Below are 14,727 nucleotides of genomic sequence, written 5' to 3'. Positions count from 1 at the left end.
GACCAGGTTATTCTAAAGGCTAATACAAGTTTGTAATATTTCCATTATATATTTTCGTTGATTTTCTTTATCTCTTAGGAGATATTAAATTTTTAATATCTAATGTCTTGGTTACTTAGTGACTTTGAAAGCATATATATTGGCCCGGAAGACGAATTTTTCTTGGTAGGAAAGTTTGAATCTGAGATTCTATTAAAAGCCAAGGCTTTTTACTTTTGCAAAATGCTTTCTCATAAATGAAATGGATAAATTGTACTCTCCTAGATTAGAAGTCATGTTCATAAATGCTTGTAAGTTTGTAAATGGAGTATTGTCATAATGCCACTAAAGGTGTTTTATTGTTTGTTGTACAAAATCTGAAAGATGGAAGTCCAAACAGATAGCATCTTTACTGCTCATTAAAATTTCATTAGGAAGTTGTGATGGATGATATCAATAGACATGTGGTGACAATTTGTGAATTAGTACTTTTATTTCTTGTAATTTGGGAATATATAGTCTTCGGAAATATAATAATTATTTTTATCTTTGGCCTACTTTTTCAATACTGCTTGGAGAGGCTTCTTATGACTGACTACCTATAGTTAGCATTCTTTGTCACTAAATTCAAAATTTACAATGTTGGATTTTTGGTAGTTTGTTTGAAAGTGTTCTTTGACTCATACTTTCTTTATTGTTTATAATATATGCTCCAGATGTTCTACGAACAATACAGAGTTCAGAAGGCACCTATGTTTTTGATCAAGTCATATCTACCATATTTGATGAGGAGCGAATTCTTATGAAAACACAAGACCACTATGGTGGAAGGGGGAAATTGAAGAGGGATGAGCTTGATTATTTGTTCAAAGCGCAGTCAGAATTTCAAGATTATGTAATTGAGCAAGCAAAAGAAGTCTTCACACAACATGGAGCACACAAGTTTGAAAGCAAATACTTGAGAGTCCTTGATGACCCTAAATTGTACAACAGGTGTTAAGCAGAATCTTTAACTAGTTGAGATGTTGCTATGAAGCTTCACTGCAGTAATGATTTATATGGATATGTTATTTCTAGCTTATGTCATAATTCAGAGCTTATATCAACATACAAAATTATTCCATGTTGAATATCAAGCTAACATTTTTAATACTTTTTGCTAAGAAGCAAGGCCATCAAATTGTTGAACTCAAATGGGGACATGCTTGAACTTTGTCATGAATTGCGACTTCCATTTGCGTATTGGATTGCTGCAAACCAGGTCTCTCTCTCTCTCTCTCTCTCTCTCTCTCACACACACACACACACACACACACACACACACACACACAAACATACACACACACACGCACACACAGCAACACAGAGTTTTTGTGCTATCTTTGTAATCAGCATATGATTGAGATAGTATCATTATTTTTTTATTTTTCTAGTGCATATGAATGGACAATGCTTTTTAAATTCAATTGTGGGTTAAATTAGTTTTAGTGTCTATATAATGTAGGCGCAATCTTATCTATGCTTGGTAGAGGATTAAAAAATGAGCCGAGTTCATCTTAGTCTACTCATATGGTAGAAGAATTAAATTTCTCAAAAACTTTTACATGGTATTATGGTATTGTGTGTTATTTTCACTAATTTAAAACAACTGTGATTTTTTACAAGGTGATGTAAAATCTTATTGGTTTGAGAATATATAACTACTAGATTTTTAATTGAGGGAATCAAATTTCTTGTTTCAATGTTATCCAAATTATTCATATCCAAAACCTTAGTACTTATTGTTTGTGTTGAAGACATTATGCCATGTTTCTAGACAATAGAGGAATTGATTTGAAGTTTGTAAATGTCTTTCAAAATTTTCACTATGAATCAGGAACCTCCTATATAAGATTCTTAAATTGTCATATTTATTTTCATGTACTCTACTTGAAAATGTAGCTATATTTTGATAAGAGAATCATATCACCTAACTATCAAGTGGTTAGAGAAGGAGGAGAAAACAATAATAGAGGGCTTATGTTATGTATGCATGGAAATTTATTTAATGTGCCTTCTCTTGGCTTGAGTATTTTATGCTTAAAACCTGTAACAACTATTAGTATATGAAAAAGATGGCATAACCATATATGAATATGAAACATACTAAACCTACATAATGCTTAGAAGGAGGCTCTACTCAGATTAACCTAACTGTCTAATGAGAAGAACTCTCAATCAGACAACAATCATGTTAAGAGTGCCTTCTAAGGCCTCTAGGATCTCTATTAACAAGTGGGCTCATTAACAACACATACTTGGTAGAGATCCCACCTCTAACCAAGCCTCTTGTCTCTAACATATGCATATGATTTGTTAATGTGTTAGTCTATATAATATTTTCAATATAATTATTTAGTTATTTTTTATGTATAATATATTAGAGTGGATATATATATATATATATCACATAATAACAATTCAAATTGATTGACTAAGTGCTAGTCTAACTGGTTTATTAATTATCGACTGAGTTGGTTTTCTCTTAAGTTATAAAGCAAATTGTTAGTCTTACTAAGCATTGAGAACCATGTACCCTATGGGACATGACTCCATGGTGGAGTCACTCTCCATCGGGGACATGGCTCCCCATGGTCATACTTAACCACGCTTTTCATTCACTGCAAAAGACATTGAACACATACTTATTTCAGTCTTCCATATCTTCTGCAGAAGTTGACCATTCCTAGGCACAAACAGAAATTAAGACGAGAATATATTAACAGATAACTCTGATCTTTAACATGACTAACCACACACCCACACACACACAGACACACACACACACACACACACAAATAGTTTCTAAGAGGATCTCTATTAATCTCTCATTGGGTTCCAATTTGGAATCCCGACATTCAAGTATGAATGCCCTCTACCAAATTCTTACTTGGTCTCTATGAGAACTATGAATTTCTCATCTCAAACATGATTATCAATTCTTGATTGGTAATTCTATCTAACAAATAATTTTTATTTATTTCTGATGTAAAGAATATCAAATAAACATACCTTTGGTTCCCTTTAATTCTGCAATGTATAGTCCTTCACAGAAAATATATTATTTTACTTCTCTATATTCCTTCTTAAAATATATATTGAGTTAGTTCTCTATTTCATCTATTTTGATGGTTCTGCAATCCAGCTCTCTTTGAATATAACTATTTTCCAGTCCTTCCATATTTATTTTGACATCTATGTCCTAAATAGTCACAACCCTTGATAATTATAATCCTTTCGAAAAGTCACAACATATCATGATTACAACCCTCCCAAAGAGTCACAACACTTCATAATTACATCCTTTTGAAAGAGTCAAAACCATTCATAATTACAACCCTTTCAAAGAGTCACATCCTTTCAACATTTCAACTTGCCCTTTATTTTCTTCTCATTCCTTTCCTCTTCCATTAATCCCTCTGTAACTCCTATCTTCGCTTGCTCTTTTTCCCTCCTCTTTAAAATGAAATGTCCTCCCTTTTATATTTTAATTTGAAGGAGTCATGTCTCTTTTATTACATGTCTCTTTGCATTTCATTAGATTTACTTAATTTATCTTAACTTATATTATAGTATTTATTTACTTATTTATTTTGTGTTTATTATTATATATTATTAAATCCTATTTAGAAAGGTAACATACTTTCTACAATATATTCTCTTTTGTAATTAATTTTATTAAAACTTAATTATTTTAAATCATATACTAAATATTGTTTTTATTGATAATAGATTATATATATTTAATTATTATTTCTTATTTTTAATACATTTATATTAATATATGATTTTACTATCATTATTTATTTTATAATATTGTATTGTCAAATTATTATCTAAGTTGCTGGTTCAGATTCTGGTTGGTATGCAGGTTCGATATTTGGTTAATTTTTTTTTGGACTGGGTTCGGTTCGTTTTGGGTTCGTTCATGCAAGATTCTTTTTTTAAAAAGAAAAATTATATATATGTATATTAGAGTCAATATATATATATTTCCTAATCCTTTTTAAATATAAAGGATTATTTATGAGCCTTATACAATATTAATAAAGTTAATATAAAATATAGCAATAAAATAATAAATAAAGTTAATATTAATATAAATATGTTATTAATTCTAAAAACTGATTAACGCTAGTTATTAATAAATTCAGTAAAACATGATTTAACTCAAATAAATAAAGGACAAAGGTTTATGTTCTTGTTTTGTTGTTTATAAAGGCAATTAGAGTTCATGATTAAATTTGTAGGAGCAGAAAACATTGCAAATGTGGCACTAAAAATGCAAACTACCTACATAGACCCAATTTTGTCTTCCCCAGACATGGTCAAAAGTAATAATAAAAAAAAAAAACAAATATTAACAAATTATTGCATTGGTTCTAAACAAAATTCTTTTGGTTCTTGACAGATCCATCTGGGTTTGTCCAGGATAGTACCACAGTCCAAAAATCACCCCCTGTAATAACCCCCACTTGGATCTATCTGCAATCGAGACCAGGTTCAAAATGGCTCCAGATGCACGGCCTGCAGTAAATAAACCAGTTACATTGTTATAAATCCATTCACATATTCTAGATTTAGTTTCTTATCTTTTTCATAACTGTATTATCACAGGTTGAGACGCTTTTGGTGCCAAAATTATTATATTTTAGTGCATTAAAATTTGTTTAATTTGATAAATTTGAATTTAAAATATCATTTTTGTACAGCTATATCATATCCATTATTTGCTTCAGGCATTATGTTCTTTTATCTGAAACATCATTGATTGTTGCATAATGTATTGGAGCTTATTGGCTGTCACACATCCTTTCTTTTATACTAATTGACTTAGTCTCTAATTGCAAAATCGCTACAGAATGAATCATTGAAAAGTCAAGCTTCAAGATCAATTGTGAGTCACGACATTGAAACATTGAAATGTCTGATTGCATTGACTTTACAAGCCGTGCTTTCTAGTTTTATCACAACTTTACCCTTTACATTAAGATATTAGTAAAAAAAAATTAAAATTATTGCCGTTGAAGTCAACCAAAACAAAATTTGTTTTAAATTCATGCCCGTGGTTTCACATTCGCTCAAAATGGAGCCATATTTGACCCGGTTCCCTATAATTGAATTGACATCGAAGTTTACATTCAAATTGCAATTTGGAATCAAATATGAATTGACTTCGCATATACAGCGAACCGACTTGCGAATTTCCAGTTGCCAAACTGAATATGGTAACTTGATTATTATTAAAGTTCTATTTTTAAATGGGGACATTGCTTGGATTTGAATTTTTGTTTTTGAGAAATAATGAAGTACATGAAAAACAATTTTTTCTATAATTATTAGCTTCTGCAAAAATGCATTGAAGTTTATTATCCATTTTTCATAGTATGGGTTAAAACTTAATGATTAACTTCCATACAAGCAATGTGCTGGAAAAAAAATAAAAAAATAATTTTGAACAGCCCCAAATATGTTATCACTAAAACTATAAATTAGAATTATGTCTCTAGGAACTCTATGGAGTCCAAGGTTATTCTATATGATCATGCTTGGGACAAGTTGAATCAGATAAATTCTTGATATCTCTAGAGGATTAGTATAGTTGGTTTCCCATTCCATAGATATCTTTTAAATATAAATTTTCATATGTATCTTTTAATAATTTTGTTCTATTAAGTTTGTGTACATTTCAAAGTTTGTAGGGTGTCTTTTTCTTGTACCCCTTGTGTCGTGTACTCAAAATTGATTTTCCCATTCCTGTGCTGATTCTTTGCATCAAAAATGTCTCCTATGTCAAGGGGACAATGTCTTTTTGTTTCGCTTAAAGAAGTCTTGGTGACAAATTGGAGGTCAATTAGGGAGACAGAGGATTGCAAGACAACAAGAATATTAAAATCCATTTTTACATTTTATGAGAATCCGAAAACATTTGAAAACTAAATTATAATGTTAAGATAGATTGAAAAATTGATCCACCAAAAAAAAAGAGAAAATCTATTGAGCTAGAATCCTAAATATGATTGAAATAAAATGATAAGCATAAAAAACGACCAAACCTAAACAATTCGATCAAACAAATATGCCTTTATTTTCTCATGAAATTATTACAAAGAGAACAATAGAGAGGGTCAACCAAGGATTCCAATGCATTCGACTATACTACACTACCTTAACGATCCACAACATGATTAAAGGACTTGATTATTGCCAAGCCGAACACAACCATTGACCAACCAACTCAGATAACTACTTGAGATTGACAACTAACTTAACATGGACAATTAATACATTCTTGGATAACCAATATTATCAAACATAACAATAGACCTTATATGCTGACTATATCTTCCTCCCAAAAAGGGAATTCGTCTGCCAGACAACAACTATACATCAACTAATATTTGGGAAGACTGATGACAAGAGTGTAGACGACACTTATACTATGCAAACTCAAAGTTGTTTTGTACTCTCGCGCAACACCTCCAACAAGTGAAGATGCAATGCCCCTTGTGGGGGTCGAGGGGCAGTGCCCCTCCTGGGGTCATTCAAGACCATGCAGAACTCCATGGAGTACATTTTCATGATCTTTTTAAGATGCCAAAAAATGCTGATGAAGCTAGAAAATAGCAACTTTGGACATGTCATGGATAAATTCTTTTCACCCTACTCTTAAGGAAAGATGCAATCCAGAGGGGAAGGAATTTGTCTTCTGCCAATGAGGCGGTACACAATGTTCTGCATAATGCTGTATGATGAAGGGGTCATATAGTGGATTCGCAAAGGGCCCATATGGTGTTGCAGAGATGGTGTCATATACTGCACGTGTGATACTAGGGCTATACAGATATAGTACAATACTGTAAACAACAGGCTGTATGGATAGAGCAGTATGTTGTATTGGAGAAACAAATCGTACGGGAGCAACAGGTTGCCTACAGGCAAGGGAAAATTAGAGCAGTTGGTCATATGTGGAAGATCCTCAACTGTACTGAAGGAAGGACTCTTAGCCATATGATGCCAATAAAATGGTGAGGTTGTAGGAAGTGGAGGTTTGGGAAACATATGGAAGGACTCTCAGCCATATGATGCCAGTAAAATGGCAAGGCAGTATAAAGTGGAGGTTAGGCATGTTGAAATTGGTAGCTTTGGTCAGATAAGTATGGATAACAATATGATCGTATGCATGTATATGTATCAATATGCATTGTGTATTTTGATACATATACATACATACTTATTAGTTGAAATCATATCATGATATTGATATTATTGTTGAAGCAAACTGACTATCCATAAAATCAGATTGAATATATTCCAAGTATATTACTGCAGATATACATCATGTTTCAAATGATCAAATCATATTGATCGAGATACATGACAGATCGGATATTATTGGCATTTTCTATTGCAAGATTTGGCTTCATACTGACAGCCACCGATTTGTATTTGTATTATCATTATAGTCTGATCATTGGGTTTGTATTTGTTATATTGTGTTTGCATAAACACCAATAACAATTGTATATGTTAAGGTAATGAAGAGGTAAGTATAAAAGACATGTTGATGAATAGACATGTCAGTTCATCAGTATGCCTCGTCCTGTTGACATGTAAATATCAAACCTTAAGAGATATATACAGTAATCTATCAGTGCATACTGGTTCGATCTTCATTGATATATATTCATTAATATACTTCATTGTTTAATTTCAAATCTATTTGAAGTGCAGTTAACAACAATATATATATATATATATATATATATATATATATATATATATATATATATATATATATTTGAAGCGCTGATCATTATCACAGTATAAATTCTTTGGAGATCGACTTTCATAATCATTGTTCAAAGAACAGATTGCTTTCATATATATTTGAAGGTCTGTTCGTACATTATTGTTCTTATCCATTTGAAGAGCCATTTCATATTCATTGTTCATATACACAAGCATTGTATCAAGAAGATTTATATCATATATTCTGTCTGATTTCAACCTTCAAAAGTGATTGGTTAGTAAATATATTGCATAAGAGATTCTAAAATTTGAAAAAGAATCTATATTCTAAATTTTCTATAAGTTTAATCAATCATTAACATGGTATCAGAGCCTATTTAAGGAAGATCCGATCAGATTTGAGAGTGCAGATTACATAGAGTATAAATTTGCTCAATTTTCACAATCACTCATAGTGATTGGATTGCTTCTCTATTTAGGAAGCCTGATATCTATGCAATTCTTTTGTTGGCTTACTTTGGCGAGCCAGAGGTATAGGTTAGCAATCTATGGGGATGAATGAGATAGAAATTCAAAAGCTGAGAGGTATATGCTGAACAAAACAAGAAGCAGTGATAGATGCTTGAAAATTGTGAAATATGTCACCCGACCTGAGATAAGAGAAGATTGTCGCCATTGCTGCATGAGGATAAATTTCAATGTTCACATCTTTTGATATTGGTATTTCAGAAGATTTACATTAGTACCTTATAAATAATTTTGTGAGGATGTGTGGCTTCCTTAATCACATAAGGTTTATGTATTCATTGAATTGAGGTTATTTATTAAATTCTTTGTGACATAATCTTTAAAGGCACTATGCCGGCAAATGACAAAATCGTTTCCCTTGACTCAAGCGATGTATCCTGTATATGATAAGGATATTGTGTTGTATTAATGTTACACAAGCTGGGATAAACAAATCATAGCATAATGGAAGGCAGCAATAAATATTGGAGTTAAATTCGAAGGTTTGAACAAAGCTATGTCAAAGACTTATGAAACCAATACATGCCAACGATGAAGATACAATTTGATTAACATGACATACTGGAAGTATTTGTCAAGTTACAATTGAAGGCATCGAGCATTGAGTTAAATGAGCTTCGAAAGACTATTATGTCCACAGCAGCAGAAAAACATAAATTGTATTATAGAGATTTAGTGAATACTCGTTTTGAATAGAGAATTAAAAATAAATCTGGAGACTAACGATTGATTGAGGAAATATATTTGAAAGGGTGTTACTAAACTAATCTATTAAAGTAATTGATTAATACAAAGATGTGTAAACTATAAATGAAGAGATGTGATGGGTGGTTGATGATCTCCTTTGGCAAATATATAAGGAAACAAATTTTGGAGAGAGAAACGATTTGAGCAGATAAGAAGTCAAGAAGTATGAAGAGAAAAATCAGAATAAAAAAGAGAAGTATGCTGTAAAAATTCAGAATGAAAAGATCATTTAAGGTAAAAAATAAAGGCATATATACAGCACAGGAAGAAGAAAATATATGCAAATACATATGTAGATGTGGAGCAGAAAACAATTATACAAATATTCAAAACTAGAGTTTTCACATATAATGAAGAAGATGAAAGAAAAACAAGAGAAGAAAGGAGTACAATAATAAAGTATATAATCAGATCTTTGATCTGATGTATATAGTCTATACATAAATATCAGAATTTTTAATAAGAGTGGTGTGTCTGAAGGAAAAGTGAGAATAGCATAATTTGTGAGTAATAAAAGGATATGTATGGAAGAGAGAATATAGCAGCTTAGTGAAAATATATTCAGATTGAAGAAATTGAATTAAGTGTCCATCAGCTGTTGAAGAAAGCAACATAGTAAAGGTGGAAAAGCAGTTTTTGTGTAGTGGATCTGTTAGTTCCCAAAACCGTAGATTAGAATCCTACGAACCTTGACTACTCGATGCTGGGATATCTAATCGGTTGTGGCCAACTGGATAGGATAAATCAATTTGATCTAAGATCCTCTGTGCTTTTGGCTCTACAAAACCAAGGCCCATGCACCTAATCCTGGATAACAAACTTGGATCCAAGATGTTTATAGCAGATAAATTCAATGCAAAAACAGTTTCCTAAAATGGCAAGAGGTTAAGGAAACTTTTGGATTGCTAATAGTGAGTATTAATCTTCAAAAATATGATTACATGCCGAAATAAGATTAAAAGTGAATTATCAAAACAAATAGATATCAAACCCTTAAAGGAAAGAGATTAGAATATTGCCAGCATATAGATTGGAAATCATGAGCGAGTTAATGATCAGTGCTGAAATTTAAAAGGGCGATAGAATCGAAACTATATGTTTTCACATACAACTCTATGATATTATTTATATTAAATCTATAAACAATTCAATTATCAGGATGCATCAAATCACTCGTATAACTTTTTACCAATTTATTATTAATCAGCAGTGTTAAATAAAACGGATCTACTTGATTTGAATTTTTATTCAATGCTCTCCCTAGACACACAACAAGTGATTCCTCATTACTTCTTGCATCATGTTCATTATTAATATCCTCTAGGCTAGATAGTATCTTCAGAGTTTCCTCCCTATAATTAGGAAATTTCATCATTTCCATTAGAGGAACAATAATTTTCAATTGAGACAATGCATGATTAATGAAATTATGACAGTCAGATATTTGCTTACCACTATTGTGCTTGACCGGCTGCTTGGTTAGCTTAGGAGACTGGTTACTTTCTTTTTGCTTACCCTGAGTTTGATTACCATATTTTTTAGATGTTTCTACCTATTGCTGATTTTTTGCAAATATACTAGCAGGATTACCTTGATCAATAGTATTGTCTTTCTTTATTTCTCCGTTGATAGATGTGTTTAGCATGCTCTACAGCTGCGATAGTATAAGCTTTCCTTTCCTCAACCTGTCAATTTCCGTAAAGTAGGTAAATCTTTCTCATCTGGAAGCACCTATTGGATACAATGTTGCCGATTCAATCTCCTGTAGTGATAACCAGAATTTTGGTCTTGCTCTGTAGAATTATCCTCATCTCTGACCCATAATGGTTCTGATGATATGGCATTAACAACAGGTTGTTCTTCATTTTCTTGGTCTTCCTTCTCAAAAATAGATTGTGCAATAATGCAATACTTAGGATCATGGGGGAGCCTACATATATCACGCCATGACCCATCATTAACAATGTTGATTTTCTTTAAAGGATCTGGGGTATCTTTGACATAATTCGGTTTTTCTGGTTTTCCATCTTTCCAATTTGTAGTGTATGGCATGTCTTGAAGTCTTGATCTATCATTTCTATGGAATGACGGCCTTTCATTTCTATTTTGTTTAGTCTTCATATCTTTGAGCATGTCCATAATCTCTTTTAATTCATCTTTCTTAGGGATTTTAGGATTATATAATTTTGGATCATCCCGTTTGTTGATTTTGCCTGCTGCTTTCTTGTCATTCTCAATCGTCATAACAACTTTGAAAGCTTGTGGCAACGAAGAGGGTCTCTGAGATCTTATCTCATAATGAGTTTTACTATCGAATGCACTTAAGTAGAAATCAATTAGGAAAGAATCCACTGGTCTAGTCTCTCTAGGGATCTTGATTAAAACTCTGTTAAATCTTTTATTAAATTCTGATACTGATTCATTTATATTCTTCTTAATACTTGTCAATTCATGTGACGCAAAGGATGTGTCATTGTGATCACCAAATTTCTCAATAAATTGATCAACAAAATCACACCATCTAGAAATGGATCCATCTGGCAAACTTCTATACCTGTCTGCAGCATCCTTAGTTAATGATTGCACAAAGAGTTTCATGAACACATCCTCATGATCCTCCTCAAGATCTTTGATTATGTTTTTCAAATTAATCACATGCCGCTTAGCAAATTTTGTCCCATTTTCTGAAAATTTTGGAATAGCATTCCTTAAATCATTAGAGACTGGATTGGGATATCCTCTAATCCCACCAAAATCAAGCTGTCTGTATCTTTCAAATGTCATGGCTGCCTTATTGCTTGATTCCCAATCCCTTGATTTTGTATCTTATAACCTTGATTATTTTATTGATATTATTTTGATTCATACGATAAGGTTGTTTGATATTCCCACTATTTTGCAGGACTCCTCTGGCGTGTTGTTCAGTATTCCAAGCCCGTTGATTACTATTGAAATGAATATCAAAATTGTTATTTTGATTTTTATCTTTTTTGTTCTCATATAGTGGATTAACATGGCTAGTGGCGAATTGCAATTCCAAATTCTTTCTGTGAGGTGGATTATATTTTGATGACGTATTTACTTCATTTTGAACTTGATCAGATCTTTCTTCTCTCCACCTATCTAACTTCTCTTCGTTGCAAGTTTTACCAAGTGGAGAAATAATATGCTCTTTCTATATTCCTATTTTTTCAAGGATATGATCTGGCTGCATTTTTTGTGTCTTCGCCAATATCGTATTGCTGCCATTTGTTGTTTCAACCATTTTCTTTATAATCATATTCCATTGCATTATTTGTTCATGCTCCTTGTCATCTTCAATTTGAGTTATCTTGCAATCCGGCTCTTCATCCACCCTAGGAGTATGAAAAAATGGATTATAGTTCTCTTCCTCTTTTTCAGGGCTATTATGACTTGAATTGTCCCCCTCAGTTTGCTTATTAGTTCTTTCCTGAAAACTTCTGTATCCTGTATAAAGCATCTTTGATTTCTGATACTTACCTTTCTTCTTTCTTGATTTTTTCTCAAAAGTTAGTTGCTCAAGCCTTTTAGGTCTGGGATTCACTAACCTTCTTCTCCACATACACCTCAAAAGCAGAGATTAGTTCTTCAATAAGATATGCTAATGATACACAATAGAGTCACCACTTTCTTTGGAAAAGAAAGAAATAAATGTCTAGGTGCTTTCCCAATAGAGTAAATGTCAATAATAACTTGAAAAGTGATTTTCTGAAAATATCAATAAAACTTTAGATTTAGTTTCTTTCAAAGTTTATGTAGATGGGAAAAAAAAATCAGATTAAGTGGAAATCAGAACTTTGAACACACCTAGAATTTTCAACTTTAGGAAGCACTTTATATACTTTATGCTTAAAAGCTGATAAAAGACTGATTTATAGAATCTAAAAAGTATAAAACAACAAATGGTAAATACTGAAATTAAACTTAATAACTTATTCACGATCTTGGCAAACGTTTAGAAAAAACAAAATCTAAATCTTACCAAAAAATTGTGTTTTAATGAGTCTCTACACTAGTTTGATGGAACAAGTATGCAAAGCTTACTTGCAATTTCCCCAATAAAGTCGCCAATCTGTTGGTTCCCAAAATCTTAGATTAAAATTCTACGAGCCTTGCCTGCTCGATGTTGGGATATCTAATCAGTTGTGGCCAACTTGATAGGATCAATCAATTCGATCTAGATCCTCTGCACTTTTGGCTCTGCAAAACCAAGGCTGGTGCACCTGATCCTGGATAACAAACTTGGATCCAAGATGTTTATAGCAGATAAATTCAATGCAAAAATAGTTTCCCGAAATGGCAAGAGGTTAAGGAAACTTTTGGATTGCTAATAGTGAGTATTAATCTTTGAAAAATATGATTACTTTAATAAACTTGTGAATGTTGAAATAAGATTAAAAGTGAATTATTAAAACAAATAGATACGAAACCCTTAAAGGAAAGAGATTAGAATATTGCCAGCATATAGATTGAAAATCATGAGCGAGTTAATGATCAATGCTGAAATTTAAAAGGGCGCTAGAGTCAAAACTATATGTTTCACATACAACTCTATGATATTATTTATATTAAATCTATAAACAATTGAATTATCAGGATGCGTCAAATCACTTTGTATTTATATGTATTTGAACCAGTCTATAATGTTTTAACTCTTATAGAGACAAAATAGATACAAATAAGGAAACAATTACAATATTTCACAATATTTGTATTTATCGGGTTTAAATAGCAACTACCAATTTGATCCCCTTATCGTAATAGCAAATTATTAATAGAAGATAAAAATGATCATAAAGGTTGAAATTATATAGTAATTTAACTCTAAAGCAAAATAAAAATTCTTACATAGTATATTGTAGAGAAATTCATATTGATGACACTCAAATGCTGATGCTCCACTCAACACAATTTTATCTCACACAATATCGAAATATGTACCCAATAATTCAATATCCAGGAGCTTGGTTCAAAATTCAATTTCTTCCAAGGAAGGAATTTTAATAACATATATGCTTCAGGAATGTAAAGAGTTTTTAAAGAGATATCAACGGTGGTCTTTGTTTAATTTTACATCATATATTCATTGAACCACAAGGGTTATCGGTTGTTTTTCCAAACAACGCATCTCTCCATAACTCATAACTAACATAAAACAATTTACATAATTCTGCCTCCTTACCTTCAACGGTGATTTAGGATCAATTTTATTTTAAGAATTCATTCTGACATATAAATAGGCCTAAGACTTCCATATTCTAAGTTCATGCAAGCTTCTCTTCCGGTTTTGCGAATGCGACAAACATTATTCAAAATATAATCATATAACGTTCGCATACTCCAAGACCGCATGGAATCCTTCCATCTGCAATTTATAACATAGCGCTCCTGTAAATGGGCAAATCAACTTCTTTGATATTGTTGCAACTCCTTGTTTCCATGTAAGAGTCTTTAACCTTTGTTATCAAGCTTAGGCATTTCCCATCTACAAACATCAATACAATACTTCATATCTGGTTTTTGTCGTGAATTCCAAATTTTGCTTCTACATAGATTTTTCTTCTGCGAACATCTTTAGACCTGCGGAGGAACACATTATTGTTAGATATGAGGTGAATGATAACAACAATACAAATTTCATGCTCAGACAGCTCTCAAGGT

General features: G+C 31.8%; 1 protein-coding gene across 9 annotated transcripts in view; it reads left to right on the top strand.

Moving 5' to 3' along the window:
• The window catches only part of GCN2 (protein kinase family protein), a 389,262-nt gene that overhangs the window by 291,502 nt on the left and 83,033 nt on the right, over positions 1-14,727 (top strand). For 5 of the 9 annotated variants that reach the window (XR_016364573.1, XR_016364574.1, XM_089829968.1 and 2 more), the window contains exons 17-18: positions 696-972; positions 1,144-1,240. Coding sequence is in view for 6 of the 9 variants with exons in the window: in XM_089829968.1 (XP_089686094.1) it covers positions 696-972; positions 1,144-1,240 (374 nt within the window). In the remaining 3 variants the exon portion in view is untranslated. The remainder of the gene's footprint in view (positions 1-695; positions 973-1,143; positions 1,241-14,727) is intronic. The other 4 variants (XR_016364575.1, XM_089829969.1, XM_089829967.1 and 1 more) reach the window with 1 other exon arrangement.

This window comes from Cupressus sempervirens, chromosome 5, assembly GCF_028749045.1.
Source record: "Cupressus sempervirens isolate cs-2001-9-10 chromosome 5, ASM2874904v1, whole genome shotgun sequence".
NCBI classification, from domain to species: domain Eukaryota; kingdom Viridiplantae; phylum Streptophyta; class Pinopsida; order Cupressales; family Cupressaceae; genus Cupressus; species Cupressus sempervirens.
Note: the sequence above shows the minus strand (reverse complement) of the source record. Positions and strands in the feature narration are given on the sequence as shown.